This window comes from Calonectris borealis, chromosome 3 (assembly GCF_964195595.1).
Source record: "Calonectris borealis chromosome 3, bCalBor7.hap1.2, whole genome shotgun sequence".
NCBI classification, from domain to species: Eukaryota; Metazoa; Chordata; class Aves; order Procellariiformes; family Procellariidae; genus Calonectris; species Calonectris borealis.
This window is the reverse complement of record NC_134314.1, coordinates 91,849,663-91,869,006: the sequence shown is the minus strand read 5'-3', so window position 1 is coordinate 91,869,006 and position 19,344 is coordinate 91,849,663. Positions and strand designations below refer to the sequence as shown.

Below are 19,344 nucleotides of genomic sequence, written 5' to 3'. Positions count from 1 at the left end.
TATTAGTTTGATATTTTCTGTGCTGCATTATGAAAGATTTTGCACAGTATTGAAGATTGAACAAACTGTTCTTAAAGACAGTCCTCATAGAAAGGAATACATTTGAATTTGCATGCATTTGTTTACTGCGTCCAGTTTGAAAGAACTCAACTAGCCACATTGAAAAGACTGTGTTAAAACATGAAATAACTAAATTCTATGGGGAGTTAATAAAACTTATGACCTTGTAGTAGCACGTTTTGATAGTAGGAGGAAACTGAGCCAAAGAAAATGGCTCAAGAAAGAGTATGCTAGAATAGCTCTTCGAATGCTGGGTCACAACAGGCTTTTTCCTGTACAGGCCCCCAGAAACATTTCTCAGCCTAAGCTGAACTTGTGTTTATTTAACTTTACTGTGGTATTTCTTCCTGCTTCTGAATTTATCAATAAAATCTGGTTTTATTTGAGATAACTTGTGCATGTCTTGGATAAAACAAACAAACAAAAAACCCCTCTACTTCTTCCTTTGGGGGAGTGCGTAGGACCGAGGCAGCTAATGGCCTTGTGGTTGGGCAGTTCATGGGAGAAGTTTATGAGAGTCTCCCTGGACATGACCACAGACTCCCAAGAGTTATTATCAACAAAGGAGAAGGTAATGATAGAAATATTCAATGTGTTGGTTACGAGGAAAATACATGTCTAATGTGGCTTTAGTCTAAGTTAAACTTGACTTTGCAATGTGAAACGTTCTGGATCATGTTCGGAGCAGGAAAGGTATCATCAATGTGCTGTTTTAGTTTCCACATAACAACTTCACCTTTCCTACAGATTATGGTTTCTACTTTTCACTCAGTAAGAAACTGGATTTATGTTAAGATCCTGAATATTACATGTTGAGAGCCAATTGAACACTATACATTTTGTAAAGCTGCTAATATTTTGATGTCAGGGCCAACTGGATTTTTACACAAAATACTTGTCTTGAGCCATGTGACTGTAGGGCAGAAAATGAAGCGCTGAGGCCCAGTGAGAGCCACGCTTGCTTTAAATAGTACATGTGGAATATCCACAAATCATATTTCTTAGATTTCATGGGAAGAGATTATTATTATTCTTTTTAGTCTTAAAGGGGCAAAGGGGTTAAGACAAATCTGAATAATTGAACAGTCTGTAAAATACAAGTTGGGAAGAGATTTTCAAGGTAGTCACAGCTGCAGAAAATTCTGGCAACTGGGGAGAAACTGGGGAGAAAAATATTCATGTGATTGCTTTAAGGGAGGTCAGTACTTCAGTTACCAGCCCATTTGTAACAAGAATTTTGTGTTTTAAACAGGAAAAAGTGTCTTGTCTTTGGGGATCAGAAGATCCCTGTCTCAAGAATAATATTAGCAAAATCTGCGCGCTGCCCATCCCTTAATAGTAAGATGGAAAACCCAGCAGCATCAGTGTAGCTACACTTTACTTTCTGGCACTACTTATTGTACTTGTTACGCTTGTGACAAGCAGTTAGTCCTGTTGTACTTAATCATGCGCAGACACAAGTAGCAGGTAATCTCTCTGCCCCAACGACTTTCCTGTCTAATTGGATAAGGCTACTGGAAAGAAGGATGTAATGCACAGAGTTAACAGTATCTGATAGAAGATGTTATATTGGTTACTTCTTTCTTTTTTTTTTAGATTTAGGTTTGGTTAGGAAGTGGTAAGTCAACTGGGATGAAACCCTCAAGGAAAGAAGGCAGGGTTAGGGGCTGGGGAAAAAATCATGCAATGGTGCTGTTGCAGAGTACGGTTAAGGAAAGAGCAGTGGGAAGGAGATTCAAAACAAGCAGCTGAGTAGCACAGGGTTGAGAAAGTCCTGCCAAAATCTGGTTGCTCTATGCTGTCTGCTTTGGCAGCTTCTGTAGCTACTCCTGCTGTCTGGGGTTTCTGGCTTGTTCTTCCCCAGCAGTTTTTCTTTAGACAGTATGGCTGGGGAAGAAGGAAAAAGCAACACCTAAGTTCTTGCACTTTGAAAGTTATGTCCTTCCTTATATACGTTTTGATCCAGGACAGTCCAGTAAAGAGGCATTGTCCTTTTTGAGACCTTTTTGGTTTTTTTGGTCTCCATTTATTTGCGACAGGTCCTGAACCTTGCCATAGTCTTGCCTCACTCGGGCCTGTAATACTGCAGTTCATGTATCAGTCCCCGCCTTTGGAGCTCCATTCTATTGTTTTCACCCATTAATTTTTTAAAAAGTATTCTAGACTACAAAAGCCCTGGAAATGTTGAGTTGTGTTTCTTTTTCTAAAATGGAATTTAAGGTAATTTATTGTACTACCTTATCTCTGAATATATTTTTACCACTTCGGCTTTTTTATGTTGCTTTGTGAATGACACCATAAGAGAAACAAACTAAACAGATGGAAAATAATGAAACAAGCAAGCTTCAAATTGCCATCAAAGTACATACATAAATTAGCTAAGGCTAGACATTTTCTTAAGTATATTTTACACTATTCCTGATTATTCATGCTGACAGTAATACCTAAAATGCATTATGTTTATGTACTGCTAAAGGATGAAAAATAGCTAAATGAAAAATAGCAAAATTATTGAGTTACTTTTGATTTGACTGCTAAAGTGTATTGGGGTACAATATAGCCAATCAACCTGTCTGTAAGCTTGAAGCTTCTTTTCCCTGTAGAACCTTTAAATAGTTTAAATATTCTGTCACTTCTGTTTTCTTTTTTTGGTTCTTATGAATTCTTTCGTGGAAGTTGTGCCTTAGCACAAATAATCTTCTTTGATACTATGCTGACTTTGTACATTTTTGTACTGTGCAGGAGTTTTGAAATATATGAAAAACTACTGTGTTTTCCAATGCATGAGATGCCTTTTACCCCCCTGTGTAAATGGAGATATACAATTATGTATATATCCTGCCCATTAAAGTATGGAATAATGAATATGATAGTTGAATTCAGACCAGTTACTTAAAAAAAAGATATAACCTTCTCTTTTGGTGGTCATTTTGAACTTCAGTGTGAGAGAGCCTGGTTTAAGATCAAATGAGTACAGAACCAAATCTAGGTATGAATTACTGCAAATACTTGTACCTGTAGAAGGATATCTGTCTCTTAATAACAAGTTCTGTTGATTAAAATTTTATATTCTATGTTTGGTATTAGTTCATACGTTGCTATTTACTGTAGCATGCTGATAGTTGCTAATATAGATCAGCAGCCATCATGTTTTTACCTGGCAAATTTTTACACAGCAAAATACAGAGGAAAAAACAGAAATAAAATTGTGGTTGGATGATTTAGTCCACTAAAAGTTGACCAGGACACACAAAATGTGCTGGAAATCAAGAAGTTAGTCAAGTGAAGCACATTACAAGTTTTGTCTTACCAAGATTTGTGTGTTGGAAACAGCAAAATAACAGTACCATAGGATTTCTGTGAAAATGTACATTATTACCACAGATTCATGAGGTATTAGAGTCTGCCAAAGTAGTGATTACTTAAGGAAAAAGAAAAATATTACAGAGTACTTTCACGTTTGTCATAGAAACAAGAAGGTCAAAATACTGCAGGAAGCAAGGCAAATTGGGAGCATGTTTGAGGTTGTTCTTATCTAAGATAAGATATGGGAATGTGGAAGGAATATTCTGAGTAAAACCGGTGACCATGAAAACATACTGTACATCACAGTATATTATGGTGCTGTGTATGTGGCATTTCTAATGGCAAGTGAAATCTTTATTAGTATTTTTGGGCCGTAAAGATGAGTAAATGAAAAAAGGGTAGAATAGCAAATTGTCTTAACGAGATGCAGACATATTGGGGCTATGAAGAAGCCACTTTTGCTAATTATTGTCATGTAAGCAGAGAACTGCTTGAGCAGAGGCTGCGTAAAGAAGGAATTGCGCAGCTTATCACACCTTATTACACATCAGAGCTTTTGCCCTTGGATGTTTCCTGTAATAAACCTTTGAAAAGTGTTATGAAGAAACACTGGAATAAGTGGGTGATGGCCGGATAATCAGGTGTTTACACTGCAGGGAGTTTAAAAGGCCTTACTATATAGGCTTGTTAGTTGATTGAACCTTTTGAAATGGGTCATAGCAGACGCAAAATGTAGCATTAGCAAGGCACTTGCTGGTAGTAAGGGTGACTGTACAAGACAATTTAGAGCTACGATTCTGAAAAGAGAGAGAGACACTTCTATTGTTTCAGTGGTTGTGAAAATCAAGATGACGTGCATTTAGTGATGAACTATGAAAAACAGACTACTGATTAAAGGTAAGAAAACAATATAGCTTGTCTTTACTTCTGTAAAGTCATATAAAGAATGTACAAGGTTTTACTGGAAGTAATCATTACAATTCAAACTGAATGATTTTTTTTCACCACTTTATCTCTGAGGGATTGATGGAGAAGTGTGTCTTCTGCATAGAAAGCACAGTACCTGTTATTAATTTTAGGATTGCTTTAATTGTACTTTCATCAGAATTTTAATAATGGTTACAGTCCTGCTTCTTGGATTCTTCCTCTTCAGTTGTTAATATGCCAACCCTTATGCTTCCTGTTCTGAAGCACTGCCTGAATTTGTGCCAGTGCAGTCATAATTTTACCCAATCTTCATCTGTTTCCTTATTTGTTTAATGTTAACGTCTACGTAAACGTTATTTAGTCATCAATGATATTTTCCCATTATATTTTTTTATAGTGGCAAACCTACCATGTCTCAAAAGTTAATGAATGATAGATCTAGAGTTTGATATTTCCCAGCAAGGTGAGGAACATCAGATAGCAGCAGCAAAGTTTTCCTGTACCCTGATGTACATGTGGGAGGCGAACTTAGTAGCGGTAACTCATGTCCTTGTTGCTGAGGCTTTCAGTGATGGTATATCAGTATTGATATGTTGCTTTTGGGCACATATCAGATGAATGTTGCTTTAAAATGCTTTTCAAATGAAAAATTGGAGTGTCTGTCCTGGTAATTGCAGCTGGATGAAGAGTAATTGTTGGTTCTAATAAGATTATGGATAATGTTTAGTTTTTTAATCCACAAACATTTTTACCTGTAATAGTCCATTTTTACCTGTAGGCTTATTTTAGTCTCGTGTGTTGTTGGACATCATAATACAGAACAGACTGGTAATTGGAAAAGTGACTTTGTTATGATTTCTTTTGACTCATGATGGTGGTTGTTGTTGTTGTTTAGGAAACCTGAATTGACTGACTCTGCCTCTCTGCTAGAGACCTTCAAATTTCTTGAAAATGCAGCTGCAGACTTTAGTGATGAAGAAGATGAAGAAGATATTGAAGGAAGAGAGAAAACAATCATTGATACCGCAACAGTGAGTGGAAAAAATAATTGAAAAAGTTACGAAGAACAGAAAAAGTGAGATTAATGAGATGCCTATATGCAAAGTATATGACTGTGTATGTACACGTGCAAATCATTAATGCATCTTTATGATGGTCTGTCCAAGCATGTGTGCATAAGAGGAATTATATATGCATTTCTGAGTTTGTGTGTACAAGTTAAGTTTGCAGTGACAGATTAAAATTTTTTAAATTGTCTTTCTACTGTACTATACTGCCTAGTATTTTTGATATATATTGGATACAATTTTTAAGCTAGCAGATGTCCTTTTTTACAATTTTCAGCTTAGTTTGAAGGTATTGTTTGTAATGTTGCATGTCAAAAATGCATTGTTTCTTGAATATTTATAGAAATGTATTGATATTTAAAATGACTTGTAGAAATTTATCCTTGTAGGGTACTGAACTGAAATACCACATTTCTCTTTAAATAGCTTGTGGAAGGAGGAAAAAGTATAACTGGAAAAACTCTAACATGTGGTTAATAAACTTGTTTGTTTGTTTATTCAGTCAAATACCTGAAACTTCCTCATGATCTATACTTTGCTATATGATTTGGTCATATGATCACATAAAATAGATACATACAATCAGTACTCAATTTTATCCTCTTCTTTTCAAAATTAGAATTTATTCAATGAGTTGTGTTTTCTAACAACTGAAGCAGTTAAGAGTTATGATGAATGTGATTTTTTTCTATGATCAGTTTTAAGAATGAACACTTAAAAACCCATCAGTTTTAAAGAGTTTTTAAAGAGGATCTTTGTAAACTTGTTCCTGTCATCCATGGGCTGTGAATTAATGTCTGAGACTCTTCGGTAAAATCATCTGTAATATGGTATGTTCAATAAGCCTGCTGAAGGAATGAAGCTTGAAGTTTAGAATTGCTTCAGATTTTGAAATTGGTTCATTGTATTTAGGGGAAACAGTCATTCATCCTCGTGAACTATGGGATGTTGGCCTATGTATTGAAGTCTTTTCAGACTTGCCCTTAGCAAGTTTCTAGGTCAAAATATTGTGATAAATGTAATTTTTCTTGTTCTGTAGAAGTAAAATTTATGCTAGAGATTTCATGTATCACAGCATCAGTTCACCTGTTAGTCAAATAACTGTAAAGTATCTAGTCCATTTTGATTGTTGAGGGAAAAGTAAATTTATTGCAGAAAGCATACAATGAGGTCCTTCATTAAAACATGTAATTTTTATTTTACCAAAATCTGGTAAATTCTTTTTTACCAAATTTGCTTTTGAATTTGAAAGGGAAATGCAGTTTAAACATGGAAGTACCATGTTTAAATAACAATAATATCTGAGGAAGTATTCAGGATGGAATAATTTTTGCCAAATCTAAGCAAATTAGCTCTTGTCAGTTGTGGTTTTTTTTTTTCCTAGACTTGTCTTTTAGTCCACATATAGAGAGATTTCAGAGGTGAGAGTTAAAAAGTCTATTTTAAGAGAAGCAGCGTGAGTTTGGTTTTGCTGAAGTCCTTTCTACTGCATTCTAGGTTTTTTTGTTTGTGGGTTTTGTGTGGGGTTTTTTAATCTGTATTAAGAGAAAGTTTGTACTTTTCTGGTATTAAAAAAATGGTAGTGGTCTAGGTCAGTGTAGATTCATTATCAAGTGATTGATTATTGGTGGTCACAGGAAGAAAGATCCACAGACAAATTTCATTTTGACTTAGAAATTTGAACAAAATCTGTATGCTTATTCCAGATTTGCTTATTAATGTATACTTTGCTGCCTCTTCTTCAGCCTCCTGTTAGGATTTTGCATAGAAGTCAAAAGAGTACTGCTTGATATAAAGGTGTACGTGTAACTTAATTCAGCTTTTTTCTTTCCTTCCTGACCTTTCAGATTGTAAGGAAAAGAGTTCTATCTGACAGCAGTGAAGACAGAGATACAGAAGAAGCTTTGAAAGAGTTTGACTTTTTGGTTACCTCAGATGAAGGTGATGGGGAATCGAGAAGTTCAGGAGATGGAACAGACTGGGGTAAGGAAATTTAATGGATTGTACCAGGAGAAAAAAAATTGTGCTAAGAATATATTGTGAGTGAGTGATTGAGATCTCTGTCACGATCACAGCACCTTTTGAGTATTCCTACAGTAAATAATTGGCAGACTGAAGTCCTCTTGACATAATATTCTTATTTTTCTGTATACTGCTTTAATGTAAGGATTCTTCAAGGTTTATGCTTCTGGTCATTGTCTTTTTCCTTTCCTTTAATGATCATAGAATCATACAATCATAGAATCATGAAGGTTGGAAAAGACCTCTAAGATCATCAAGTCCAACCATCAACCCAACACCGTCATACCCACTAAACCATGTCCCTAAGCGCCTCATCTACACATCTTTTAAATACTTCCGGGGATGGTGACTCAACCCCTTCCCTGGGCAGCCTGTTCCAAGGCCTGACCACTCTTTCAGTAAAGAAATTTTTCCTAATGTCCAATCTAAACCTCCCTTGGCGCAACTTGAGGCCATTTCCTCTCGTCCTATCGCCAGTTACTTGGGAGAAGAGACCAACACCCACCTCGCTACAACCTCCTTCCAGGTAGTTGTAGAGCGCGATGAGGTCTCCCCTCAGCCTCCTCTTCTCCAGACTAAACAGTCCCAGTTCCCTCAGCCGCTCCTCATAAGACTTGTGCTCCAGACCCTTCACCAGCTTCGTTGCCCTTCTCTGGACACGCTCCAGCACCTCCATGTCCTTCTTGTAGTGAGGGGCCCAAAACTGAACACAGGATTCGAGGTGCGGCCTCACCAGTGCCGAGTACAGGGGCACGATCACCTCCCTGCTCCTGCTGGCCACACTATTTCTGATACAGGCCAGGATGCCGTTGGCCTTCTTGGCCACCTGGGCACACTGCCGGCTCGTGTTCAGCTGGCTGTCAGTCAGCACCCCCAGGTCCTTTTCCTCTGGGCAGCTTTCCAGCCACTCTTCCCCAAGCCTGTAGCGTTGCCTGGGGTTGTTGTGGCCGAAGTGCAGGACCTGGCACTTGGCCTTGTTGAACCTCATGCAGTTGGCCTCGGCCCATCGATCCAGCCTGTCCAGGTCCCTCTGCAGAGCCTTCCTACCCTCGAGCAGATCAACACTCCCACCCAACTTGGTGTCATCTGCAAACTTGCTGAGGGAGCACTCGATCCCCTCGTCCAGATCATTGATAAAGATATTGAACAGGACCGGCCCCAAAACTGAGCCCTGGGGAACACCGCTCGTGACCGGCCGCCAACTGGATTTAACTCCGTTCACCACAACTCTCTGGGCTCGGCCGTCCAGACAGTTTTTTACCCAGCGAAGAGTGCACCTGTCTAAGCTGTGAGCCGCCAGCTTCTCTAGGAGAATGCTGATATCTGAATGATAAGGCAGATAGAATTTTAATTTTATGAGTGGAATTTCAATGTGTTGTTCCAGTGACCCATGCTAATGAAGGGCTCTGATAAAGCTGTATTTTACAATTATGACATGAAAGTTATTTTGTCTTCTTTGCTTTCTCCCACTTTGATACAGAGAGTAATGTGAGTCATAAAGACTGAATTAGTTGTACTCTTATTGTGTGTTAGCAATTTGGGCAATATGAACTATTCAGTTGCTCAAATTTTCTTTTATAATTTATCAGAAGAATATATCTTTAAGCCCTAGTCATAGGGAGACATTTCACAAACTGTCTTCTGTCCTTTGAGGTTCATGTCCTGCAACCAGAATGCCAGCATCCACTTTACCTTGACATAATTATTCTGCGTAAACCTATTGCATAGGGGAGGGAAAAAGGAAGAAAACTGGTTAAATATCTTGATGGGGAATTGCTTCCTCCTTAAGCTGCTCTGGAAAGTCTTAAGCATAAGTGGATGCAGAGGGAGCTATGGAAGATGAATGGGAAATAATTGAGCTTTATAATGGAACTGAAACTTTGACAGACAAATAAGCCATGGTAGCTGTGACTCTCATGTGAGCTCCGAGATGCTGTATTTCGCTGAAGCCGTGTCCAACTCCTGGTTGGACTGCAAATTATTGTTCAGTGTGGTGTAGTCTCTCTGTGTAAGAGGATGTGTCTCAGTATCGTTAGATACAGCAGTCAGTATTCTGTTCACCAAACAATTTTAGGAATGTTACTCTTTTTACGAAAAATATTTTTATTAGATTGTTCTGATACTTCTCTTTAATATTAAAATTTTACCCATTTATGCTTGATAAGTGTAGCTATTGCTTGTGTCACCGGAAAATTAGTATGCCAACTGAGCTTTTTTGTTCTCAAATTCACACTTCTGGTTTATTTTTACTTTCATTGATGACAGCTGAGCACAAATGAGCAAAAGTCTAACATTAAAAATAAATTGTCATGGAAAGTAGTAGTTTCATTTCTAGAAATATTAAGGGTTTTTTTGAGTTATAGACGTTCATGTTTTTCAATTACTTGTTTCACAACCTGTGTCCTTATGGTAACTGTATATGAGAATAAGCTTCTTCAAGGAACTGCCATTATGAATCACTTATGTTAATTTGGTTTAATTGAAACTAGTAAACGTAGCATAGAAGACTGATGTTGTGTAGCAAGGATAGAAGCAAACAGAGGAAGTCCTTGCTTCATTTTGGATCCCAAGTATTACTGATCAGTTACAGTAATCTGTTGAACCCATTTGGCTTGAAAGGTCCTCAGAAGTGTTCAGGTAATTTTTAAACTATAAAGCACTTGCACAGTAGTAGTTCAGGATCCACTTGTGAAGTTGAACAGAACCTGTGGGGCATGCAGGAAGCATCCTGGGACAGTGTATAGAGAATTAATGTATTAAGTATTTTCCTGGCAACAATACAATCTAATATAAATCCATTTAAGCTTTTAGTTGGAGGAGAGCAAAAATCTTGTCTAGCCAGGGAGGAAAAGCATGATTAAAACATATAACCTGGTCCCAGAAAGAATACATACTTGTTTCTTTCAAGCATGATTTTACCTTTTTTGAGTTCTTCATGCAATTTTTGATCATTAGTGGTAATTAATTTGGCATATGTATGAGGAAGACATGACTTAGCCCACAGACCATCTTTTTTAGAGTCTCTCTTCAACTTATTAATACCTCTCTATTTTCATAGCTGCTGCAAAAAGACTAATGCCTCAAGGCTTTGGGTCTTGAATTAATCTGTCACTCATGACTGTAGGATTGTGACTGGAGAGTTCAAAGAAGTGAGAGATCATCGAGTCCGACCTCCTGCTCAGGTCCATTTGCAGCAGGTTACTCTGGCCTTCTTCTGGTCAAGTTTTGAATATCTTCCAAGAAAGGAGTTCCCATAAACTCTCGGGGGCAGTATTCTGGCATTTGACTGTCCTCGTGGTAAAAAGTATTTTGTCATTCTGTGATGCAAGTCTGAGCAGAGTCTGTCTCTGTCTTCTCTACACCTGCCCAGTAGGTAGTCGCAGGCAGCACTAAGATGTCTCTTTTGCCATCGCTGAACACTCACAGTAGTCTCGGTCCCTCCTTGTAGCTCATCTGCTCCAGCTGCCTTAACCATCTTAGTGGCTCCCCTGGACTTGCTCTACTGTGTCAATACTGGGTACTTAGCATCATACTTACAAGGCTTCCCAGTATAAGAAATACTATTCTTGATACAGTACTCAAGGTGTGGTCTCACAAGTGCCTCACAAGGGGAATAATAATTTCCCTCACCCTACTGGCTACGTTCTTGTTAATACAGCCCAGGATACGGTTGATCACCTTTGCTGCAAGAGTATGCTGCTGACTGTTGTTCAGTTTGATGTTGATGGAGGATCCCTAGGTCTTTTTCAACATAGTTAATTTCTAACAAGTCAGTCCCTGTAATAACCCATGTCTTGTTTTGTATCTTCTGTCCAATCATAGTGACTCCTTCAGATTGTGATTGATAGTGTTGTGCTTCCTCTACAGACATTTAATACCCTTTCTGCATATTAGTCTGAGGATAAGTTTATTGTTGTTTGTATTTTAAAAGGTCTAGAATAGTTTATTGATGTACAAAGCAAACTTGGTCTGAAAGGAATTAATTTTTAAATAATAAGGTTGAGATTTTAATGAGGAAAACAAATCAAAAAGATAATGCATTTCAAAAAATTTCGTAGCTGTAATGGTTATGAAAATAAATATATATGAGGAAAGGCTGTATTACCTCCCTCCTCTTGCAAGTTATTTTTCTAAATTGCCTCAGTACAGTCTTTCCATATATGCAAAAAAATTACTTGGAGATTTGAACGTAACACGTTTTGTTCAAAATCTCCAAACACCGTACTATGGGAAGAATACTTCTTCTCTGTATCATGTCACAGGGGAAGCAACTTGAGAGAGATGTTTAAAAAAATAAAAACGTGGGGATTTTTTTTTCATTAGGCATGTTGAAATGTTTTGTGTGTTTTTTCAAGGACTAATAACTCAGACCTTCCCCTTTTTGTGAAATTTCATGGCTTTAGTGCTTTAAGATTTTATTCAAACCTAGGAGACATGTATACTATGTTCCAAAATGATTTAAACGTGCTGCTGCTTTGTATAAATGACAGCATAGTACAAAGACAATGAAATAAGAATTTGACATGCAGTGATGCAACATCTGAGTTGTGAAGTTATGTTGACCAGTAACATAGCTGCTGCTTCTAGATATAATAATTCTTTCCCTGGAGGAAAGAAAAAGCTGAAAAATATGTCCTGATTTATTATAAAGTAAATGTTGCTTACATTTATGAACAGCTATGTGCTTGGTTATAGAGATTAGGATGTGAAATTTCACCTCAATTTTTTGTTAAGAAAATTCTGAGCAAATAGAAGTGGAATGTGAGTAGCAGTTTTACAGCTTTCACAAGCTTGGTGCTATTTCTGTCTGTTTAAAATAAAAGACAAATGCCATTGACAGCAGCTGTTACCTCCTTCAGTGGAGATCACTTGGTGACATTATTGAAAAAGGATGTTTCATTTGTTTCACTTTGTTTAGAAAAGGAAGACCAGTGTCTCATGCCTGAAGCTTGGAATGTCGACCAGGGAGTAATAACCAAACTCAAGGAACAATACAAAAAGGAGCGCAAGGGGAAAAAGGGGGTTAAGAGTAAGTGGAAAACATTGCACCTTAAAATCATAAATCCCACATCTTTCACACCCTTAATTCTATCTCTCTTTCAATGTTTTCCTAAAATTACTTACTCTTTTACTTTGCTGCTCCTGACTGCTTTCCTGTTCACCAGTTCTCAGGGGTTGAAATTAATGACAGTCAATCAAGTTATCTGATAAATAGTTGGATTAGATATAACTTCTTCCAACCAGGTGTTGGATTAATTAAAAATTCTTGCTTTGAGCATGGATTATACTTTTGTTATTCAGAAACTTAAATTGTAAAAGGCATTGGTTTAATAGTTCACACTTTAATATAGAAGACTTCAGAACCCTTTCTTAGCTGGAAACATGCCAGTTTCACAGGAAGAGTTAAAGTCTGGTATGTAAATAAAAAAAACAAAACAGAAACTGTCTTGAGTATCCTATTAGATGACAGAGGGAGAAAACAGGTTAATTTCTACCCCTGTTTATACTTAACATTCACAACATGAAAGTCATGCTGTCATAGTAATTTGTTATGCAGGGCTCGAAATAGGAAGCAACTCTGACCATCAGTTTATTTGTAAATCACAGGATTTATTTATTGATTTTCATACCTGTGGGACTAGCCTTTAAAAATGCTGGGTATTGTTATCCAAACAAAAAACTGTGATTAGTATCTGAAATACGGTTTCTAGCCCTGTATTATATTTTTTGTTACATTTCTTGAAATACAAATCTGTTTTGTAAAATCAATGTTTTTTGATAAGTAAGCCTTAAAACTTTTTGAACTCAGATTAAGTGTTTAAAATGAAACACTGTATTCACAGCTACATTTCAAACATCTAGCCATATTGAGAATTCATGTGTGAATGATGTAAATTAATAGTATTGCATGTAGCCTAGTAAGAAGTTTGAGGGATGTTTCTCCCTTTGTGGGAAGATGCTTATGAATACCAAGGAAATTCTTACTTCCAAAGAGACATGCATAACGATGCAAAAGGTGTCAGATCCTTGCATCATTAAGGCAGACTTTTTTTTTACTTTTTGTATTGATACTGTGATAAGCTGCTGCTCAGCAGTTGATTATGTTGCTGAAATTATGCTATCAAATATACAAACTAAATCTCCTTTTTTTCTTTTTTATGAAAAAAGTAAATCATTACCATACTTTAAATTTCTCAAGTGATATTTTTGTCATCTTTGGAAACATTTAAGTTACTGGAAATTAATTGCAAGTATGACAAGAAGCTGAGCTGGCCAACTAAAATGTTCATCTTTCACAAAATTGATTCTAAATTTCTTTATAGTTAAGATAGAGAGAGCATACCAATATATGATGTCAGTGAAATTGATTTTTGTAACTTGTCTGTTATTTTTAAAATACACAGACATGCCATGTAGTTCAGGGTAAATAGTTATAGGGTTAACTTAGCAGAAATTACTTAATCAAACTGAAATTATATTGTTGAACAGCTGTTGAGTGCTTTTTATTTTTGATAATAAAACTTAATATTTAATTGTTAATATAGACATAGATATTATTGGAACATGTTTTATATATTTATGAGAAAAAACTCTTGATGTAAGGCAGCACTTGGCCATCCAGTGCTCCTTCATGAATATAACTACTGCTCAGTACATTTACAGTACCTTTTGGATTGGTTTGATTGGTTTGATCTTGGGACACCAAATGGTTTACTGCAGTACAGAAATTAAGCATCTTTCCATGGACAAACCATCGTTGGAAGGGCATCAATGCAGAAAGCTCGGGAAGAATCACAGCCTGTTTTCAGCTATTCATGATACTGCACGTAGTGAAGAAGAATGTGAGGAAGGAAGTCTGGGGAAAAAAGAAGGGACTAAATATCTTGACATTAAATTGTACAAAGTTTGTTTCTATGACTAATCTTGTCATAAATGGTACTTAGACACTGAACTGCTACTAAGTAAAATATGGTTTTTATAAATCAGATATTATAGTAAAACAATCTTGCAAAATCCGACTTGGTGTTTTCCTGAATCAAGTAATATTTTCGTGACAGACAAGTTAAATACAATTTAGTTTATTATCTGTCATTATGGTTAGGATGGACAAACTGGACTTTGCAACTGCATTAGTAAACTTATGATTTTGCAAGGCTGTAGTAAACACTCCTGTGAAGTAATAAGAGAATAGAATCATAGAATGGTTTTATGAGAGGATACATATATTAGAGTACACTTCTGTGTTAAAGCTGCTTAAAAATAGCTGTATTATTTACTGGTCTAGGAAAAAACATAATGGACTATGGGTAAGACATTTTCCCATTCTTAATTAAACTTACAACAGGAAAAACTACCGAAGATATGTTTCAGCCTCAATCCTATATAAAACAGTCAAAACAGGGATGTGGGAAAATGATGGAGCAAAGCACAGGTAAGTGTCAAGAAGGGCATGGGTCTTCACCATATGTAGCTTCAGGAAGTAGACCAGTGAATCCAGTTGCATTTATATTTTAATATAAGTATAACTTTTTGGATTATATAGTTCACGATACTACACTACTGCACAAATAAATTTTAAATAATCATGTTGTCATAAAAATATGCTGCACAAAGTACCTGATGCCCAAATTTTAAAATATTCACAAGTGTCAGCTATTTTTTTTGAAAAGTAAATATTCTAATAATCAGTATGACTCAGTTGGAGGCATTCTTCAGCATCCCATGCAAGTAACAGTATGAGTTTATAAATGTGGGGAAAATTGTGTGTTCACAACTCTCAGTTGCTTCTATCACTTTCTTTTCAAGAATTCATTTCATGCTGGATGATTAGTTACTGCTGAAAATAGGTGCTCATTAGTTTTTCTGTGGTAACGTTATAATGCAAGGTAGGATCCATTGTTGCATGTGCTCCTGTAGCATATCTGATATAAGTAGTGCCATCACGAACTATGCATAAACCATTTAATTTTTTTTTTTTCCTGGTTAGGGCCCAACAGGTCAAAGCTGCAAGATATGCTTGCAAACTTGAGAGATGTTGATGATCTCCCTTCGTTACAGCCATCTGTTGCACCTTCTTCTAGGCCCAGTAGCTCAAGGCTCATTGAACACGAGATAAACAGGACGGATGAAGGTAAGTATTAAAAATGTGCATACACCTTTGTAAAGGGTAGACGTTTATAGTTACTTCTGCTTAAAGATTATCCTCGAAGACTTTCCAAGTACTTTACAAATACTGATTTAGCATTACGAATTCTGTCTAAGTGCGATAAATGTCATTCCCATTCCTCCCCTCTGGTCAGTATTAGTAAGGTCAAGACAACCTACCTAGGTAAAGTCTTAGCTTAATACCTTTGAACATGATGGAAAAAACTCATTTGGCACTTGGTGGCTTTGTAATATGAGGATCTTAAGTCACTTGCTTTTGTTTGTGCTCAGGCCTGACAGTAAAGTGTGGAACGTAAACTCTCAGGACATACGAGCATCTGTTTTTCTCCCCATGAACATAATTTTAAATGTATGTATAAACACACACACACACACACGAATGTGTTCTTTTTTTAAGTGCAAAGATAGAGGCTCTGCAGGTAAACGCAAGTGGCTAGGTATAGCTTTTAAATGCACATGGTGATTGTGTAGCGAATCATACAGAACAACTTACAGCTTGCCAATGTATTAATTTCCATAATGTGTTCCAAAAATTTAAAAAAATTTTTATAGAGACTAGTCCAAGAATGGAAAGCCATGCATCTTTGCAATGAGGCATGTGGTTACCTTCATGAGTATTATATCTGAAAGTTGCTAAATCATCTATTTGATTCAACATTTGAATTGCTATAATATGCAGCATAATAAAATAAATATATGAGGCTATATTAATTTGTAGGAGATCATATCACATGTTCTTTATTTAAATGGTAAATATGTCTTTTGAAAAATGAGCAAAACACGGGTTTCACTTAGCAGTCTTTCAGTGAGTGTGAAAAAGTAGGTCAGCCAAGTTATAATTAAGATGCATAAAAAGCCCCGGCGTGTGGCATAGTTACCAAAGATCTCAGTAGTTCTATCTCCTACATGCTCAGTGATTTTCATTATGAAGAAGAAGGTAACTTAGCAACACTTTGAGAAGTGGAGGAATTTTTTGTTGAATGTTTCCTTTCCAACTTTTCTCACATGTACTGAGAGCCATATTAGCAGAGCTCTATTTTCATGTCCTTTCAAGAGTGTGTTTTTTAATTCAGAGACTCAGATGGACTCTCACAAAAACAGAAGAGGACAGCTGATTGTTATCAGTCTGAGTTCAGTGTTAGAAACTATTAGCTATGTATTCCTTTATAAATCTGAGACTCTATGATATTTTTGGCATACAATTTTTTTATTCTAGTAACTTTTCAAATTTGATGTCCTGTATGTATTGTGTGTTGAGTGGAATATTACATCGTAAGTTCAAAAGAGAGAAAAAGAGAATGGTAGTTAGGCTTCAGGGTGAAGAAGGTAAGAGATATTTGTGATTAAAAGGTAATAACTAAGAGACCTAATCAAACGGCAGAGCTTGAAGGGCTTTTATTTGCGTGTAAAACGTAATAGAAAGCAAACAGGACACTCAATAGAGGGATGAGTGTGGAGCGGAAAGACCATGGAAAGATTAGCTGACTTTATGCTGGGTGGGCTGGAGTGGAATTGAATAGGAGCTGAACCTGATGCCTTCGGGACAAGGGGGAAGCAGACTGAACAGATCAGGCTATTCATTGTAAACCACAGTTTGCTTGGTTTTAACTTAGTGTTAGTGCTGTTAGACTAAATAAGACACTGAGAATGAGATGGTGTTTCCTTTTCTCTCTGCCTGGTAGCAACAGTATTTGCCAAGGCTTGTATTTACCATGGAGCTAAAAGGGGAAAAAAATGTAATTTACTGAAAAACCCTTGTAATTTGAGACAAGAGGTGTATAAAATTGAGTGAAGTCTGTTGTGTCCAGAAGGTAACACATTTTCATCTATGCAGTCCCCCTTTTGTGATGTATAGACTTGGAGAGTTATTGTACAGGGAAGTTGGTAAAGGCACAGCTTCTTTTGAGTCGTACCACTTGATGCAGAGCCTTATGTGGTGTAAGTGTGTGAATTGTATTCCTCTTAGCCTTTGATCCTCCCATTTCTAGTGAATCTGCCTACGGATGTGTTTATGTTACAGTGACTGGAGCTCCTGTAGGCATGCTATAGCAGCTGTAAACTAGTAAGTTTGGGTACTGCTAGTAAAAACCTGGAATTCAGTGCTGACTAACCTGTTTGGTAGTTAAACTGATTTTTCAAGTAGTGATGAGTTCTCAGCTTCCAGTCGTATTGCTAGATTGGAGTGCATGTAAACATCTTCATTGTAGACATTCTTTTGGATGTGTGTGGATACGGTGTTAGGAAGGAGGAGTCCAGCTGCTCCCACCAGCTATTCTTGTCTACATTTTTGCTACTTCTCCAGAGCCTATTTGCATATTTTATAGCGGAGTTGGGGAAGGGCCTGAGCTTTTCTGTGTTACTTTTGCATTATATATGGGTGAATGGTAGTGTACTCTTCCCTTCTGTGGCTAATTACACTTACTGTCTTGAGTCATGCACACGTCAAGTGTAAGTATTACGTTCAGAGGACACTGTTTATTGTTAAGTATGGTGATTATCTTTAGAATGGCTATTTTTTTTAACATCCTTTTATATCTTTTTGCCCTCAGCTATTTGAGAGATGTTTAGTATTTTGGAAGTGGAAAATATGCTTTTATTAATCAACGTTGTATAAAGCCATGTTTCAGGATTTTTTTTTTTTTGTTTTCCCTTGCAGTGGAAGCTTTAACATTCCCTCCTTCTTCAGGGAAATCTTTCATTATGGGAACAGATGAAGCCCTTGAAAATGAGCTGGGTCTTGGAGAACTGGCAGGGCTTACAGTAGCCAATGAGGCAGATTCACTGACTTACGATGTAAGTGGTTATTAATGGTAACTCACGATCCTACTGTCTACTTGCTGAACGCCGATGCAAGTTACATGTGTGTACACTCAGCAGAAAACATTTTCCTGTTAAAATTATGCTGCCAAAGGATGTCACAAATTTTTACTTGACATATCTGTTCTTCCCATACACAGCAGCCTTGAAGCTCTCTGCAAGCCCCTTTCCTTCTCTCATTTGCCTCATGTCATTCAAATAGTTGAAAGTTGAAAATAAATTTAATTAGTGATAGTGATACAGCTGGATACTTGTAACCCCAGTGATGCTGAGCAAAATTAGGAGTAGCATGATCAGCAGATTGAGGGAAGTTGATGTCCCCTCTGCGTGGGGCTGGTGAGGCCATACTTCTATGCAGTTTTGGGTCCCTCCACTTCAAGAGGGTTGTGGAGGAATTGGAGAAATGCCAGTAGCATGTGACTGATGAGGAGATGATGAGGCAAACTAGTCTTGTTCAGTTGTTAGGAGGCGAAGGGGTGCTCAAATAGCAGCCTACAGGTATTGGAAGGATACTTACAAAGATGACAGAGCCAAGCTTCTCCATAGTGCCAGGTGTTAAAACAAGAGGAAACAGTAGCAAATTATGGCTTGGGAGGTTCAGGTTGGACATTAGGGGAAAAATTGTTACGTAGGAGATGGTACTGAAGCAAGTTACCCAGAGAAACTGTGGAATCCCTCTCCTGGGAGATGTTCAAGATTTGGCTGGGGGAGAGCTGTGGCTTACTTTACCTGGTGTGGGCCATAGTCTCATTTCAGATGGAAAGCTGGACCAGAGACTTTTTAGGAGGCTCTTGTGGCCAGCATTTCTGTGGCTATGTGTGTAGCCTATGGCTTCTTTTTCTTTCACTTTTTATGAAAAATCTTTCTTAAAATTGCTTCTTTGCAGTCATATGCAATTTTTGTCTGTATTTCTGATTTCTTGGAAGAAGATACTTCAGGTATTACTTTAATCATATGTTCCTTTGTGATCTGTCAACTT

The 19,344-nt window shown here is 37.1% G+C and overlaps 1 protein-coding gene across 1 annotated transcript in view; it reads left to right on the top strand.

The window, feature by feature from the left end:
- Positions 1-19,344, top strand: part of STRN (striatin) — a 71,635-nt gene that overhangs the window by 33,420 nt on the left and 18,871 nt on the right. The window contains 6 exon segments of the mRNA XM_075146640.1: positions 5,189-5,324; positions 7,208-7,343; positions 12,301-12,411; positions 14,728-14,814; positions 15,370-15,513; positions 18,205-18,341. Of these exon segments, the coding sequence (XP_075002741.1) occupies positions 5,189-5,324; positions 7,208-7,343; positions 12,301-12,411; positions 14,728-14,814; positions 15,370-15,513; positions 18,205-18,341 (751 nt within the window).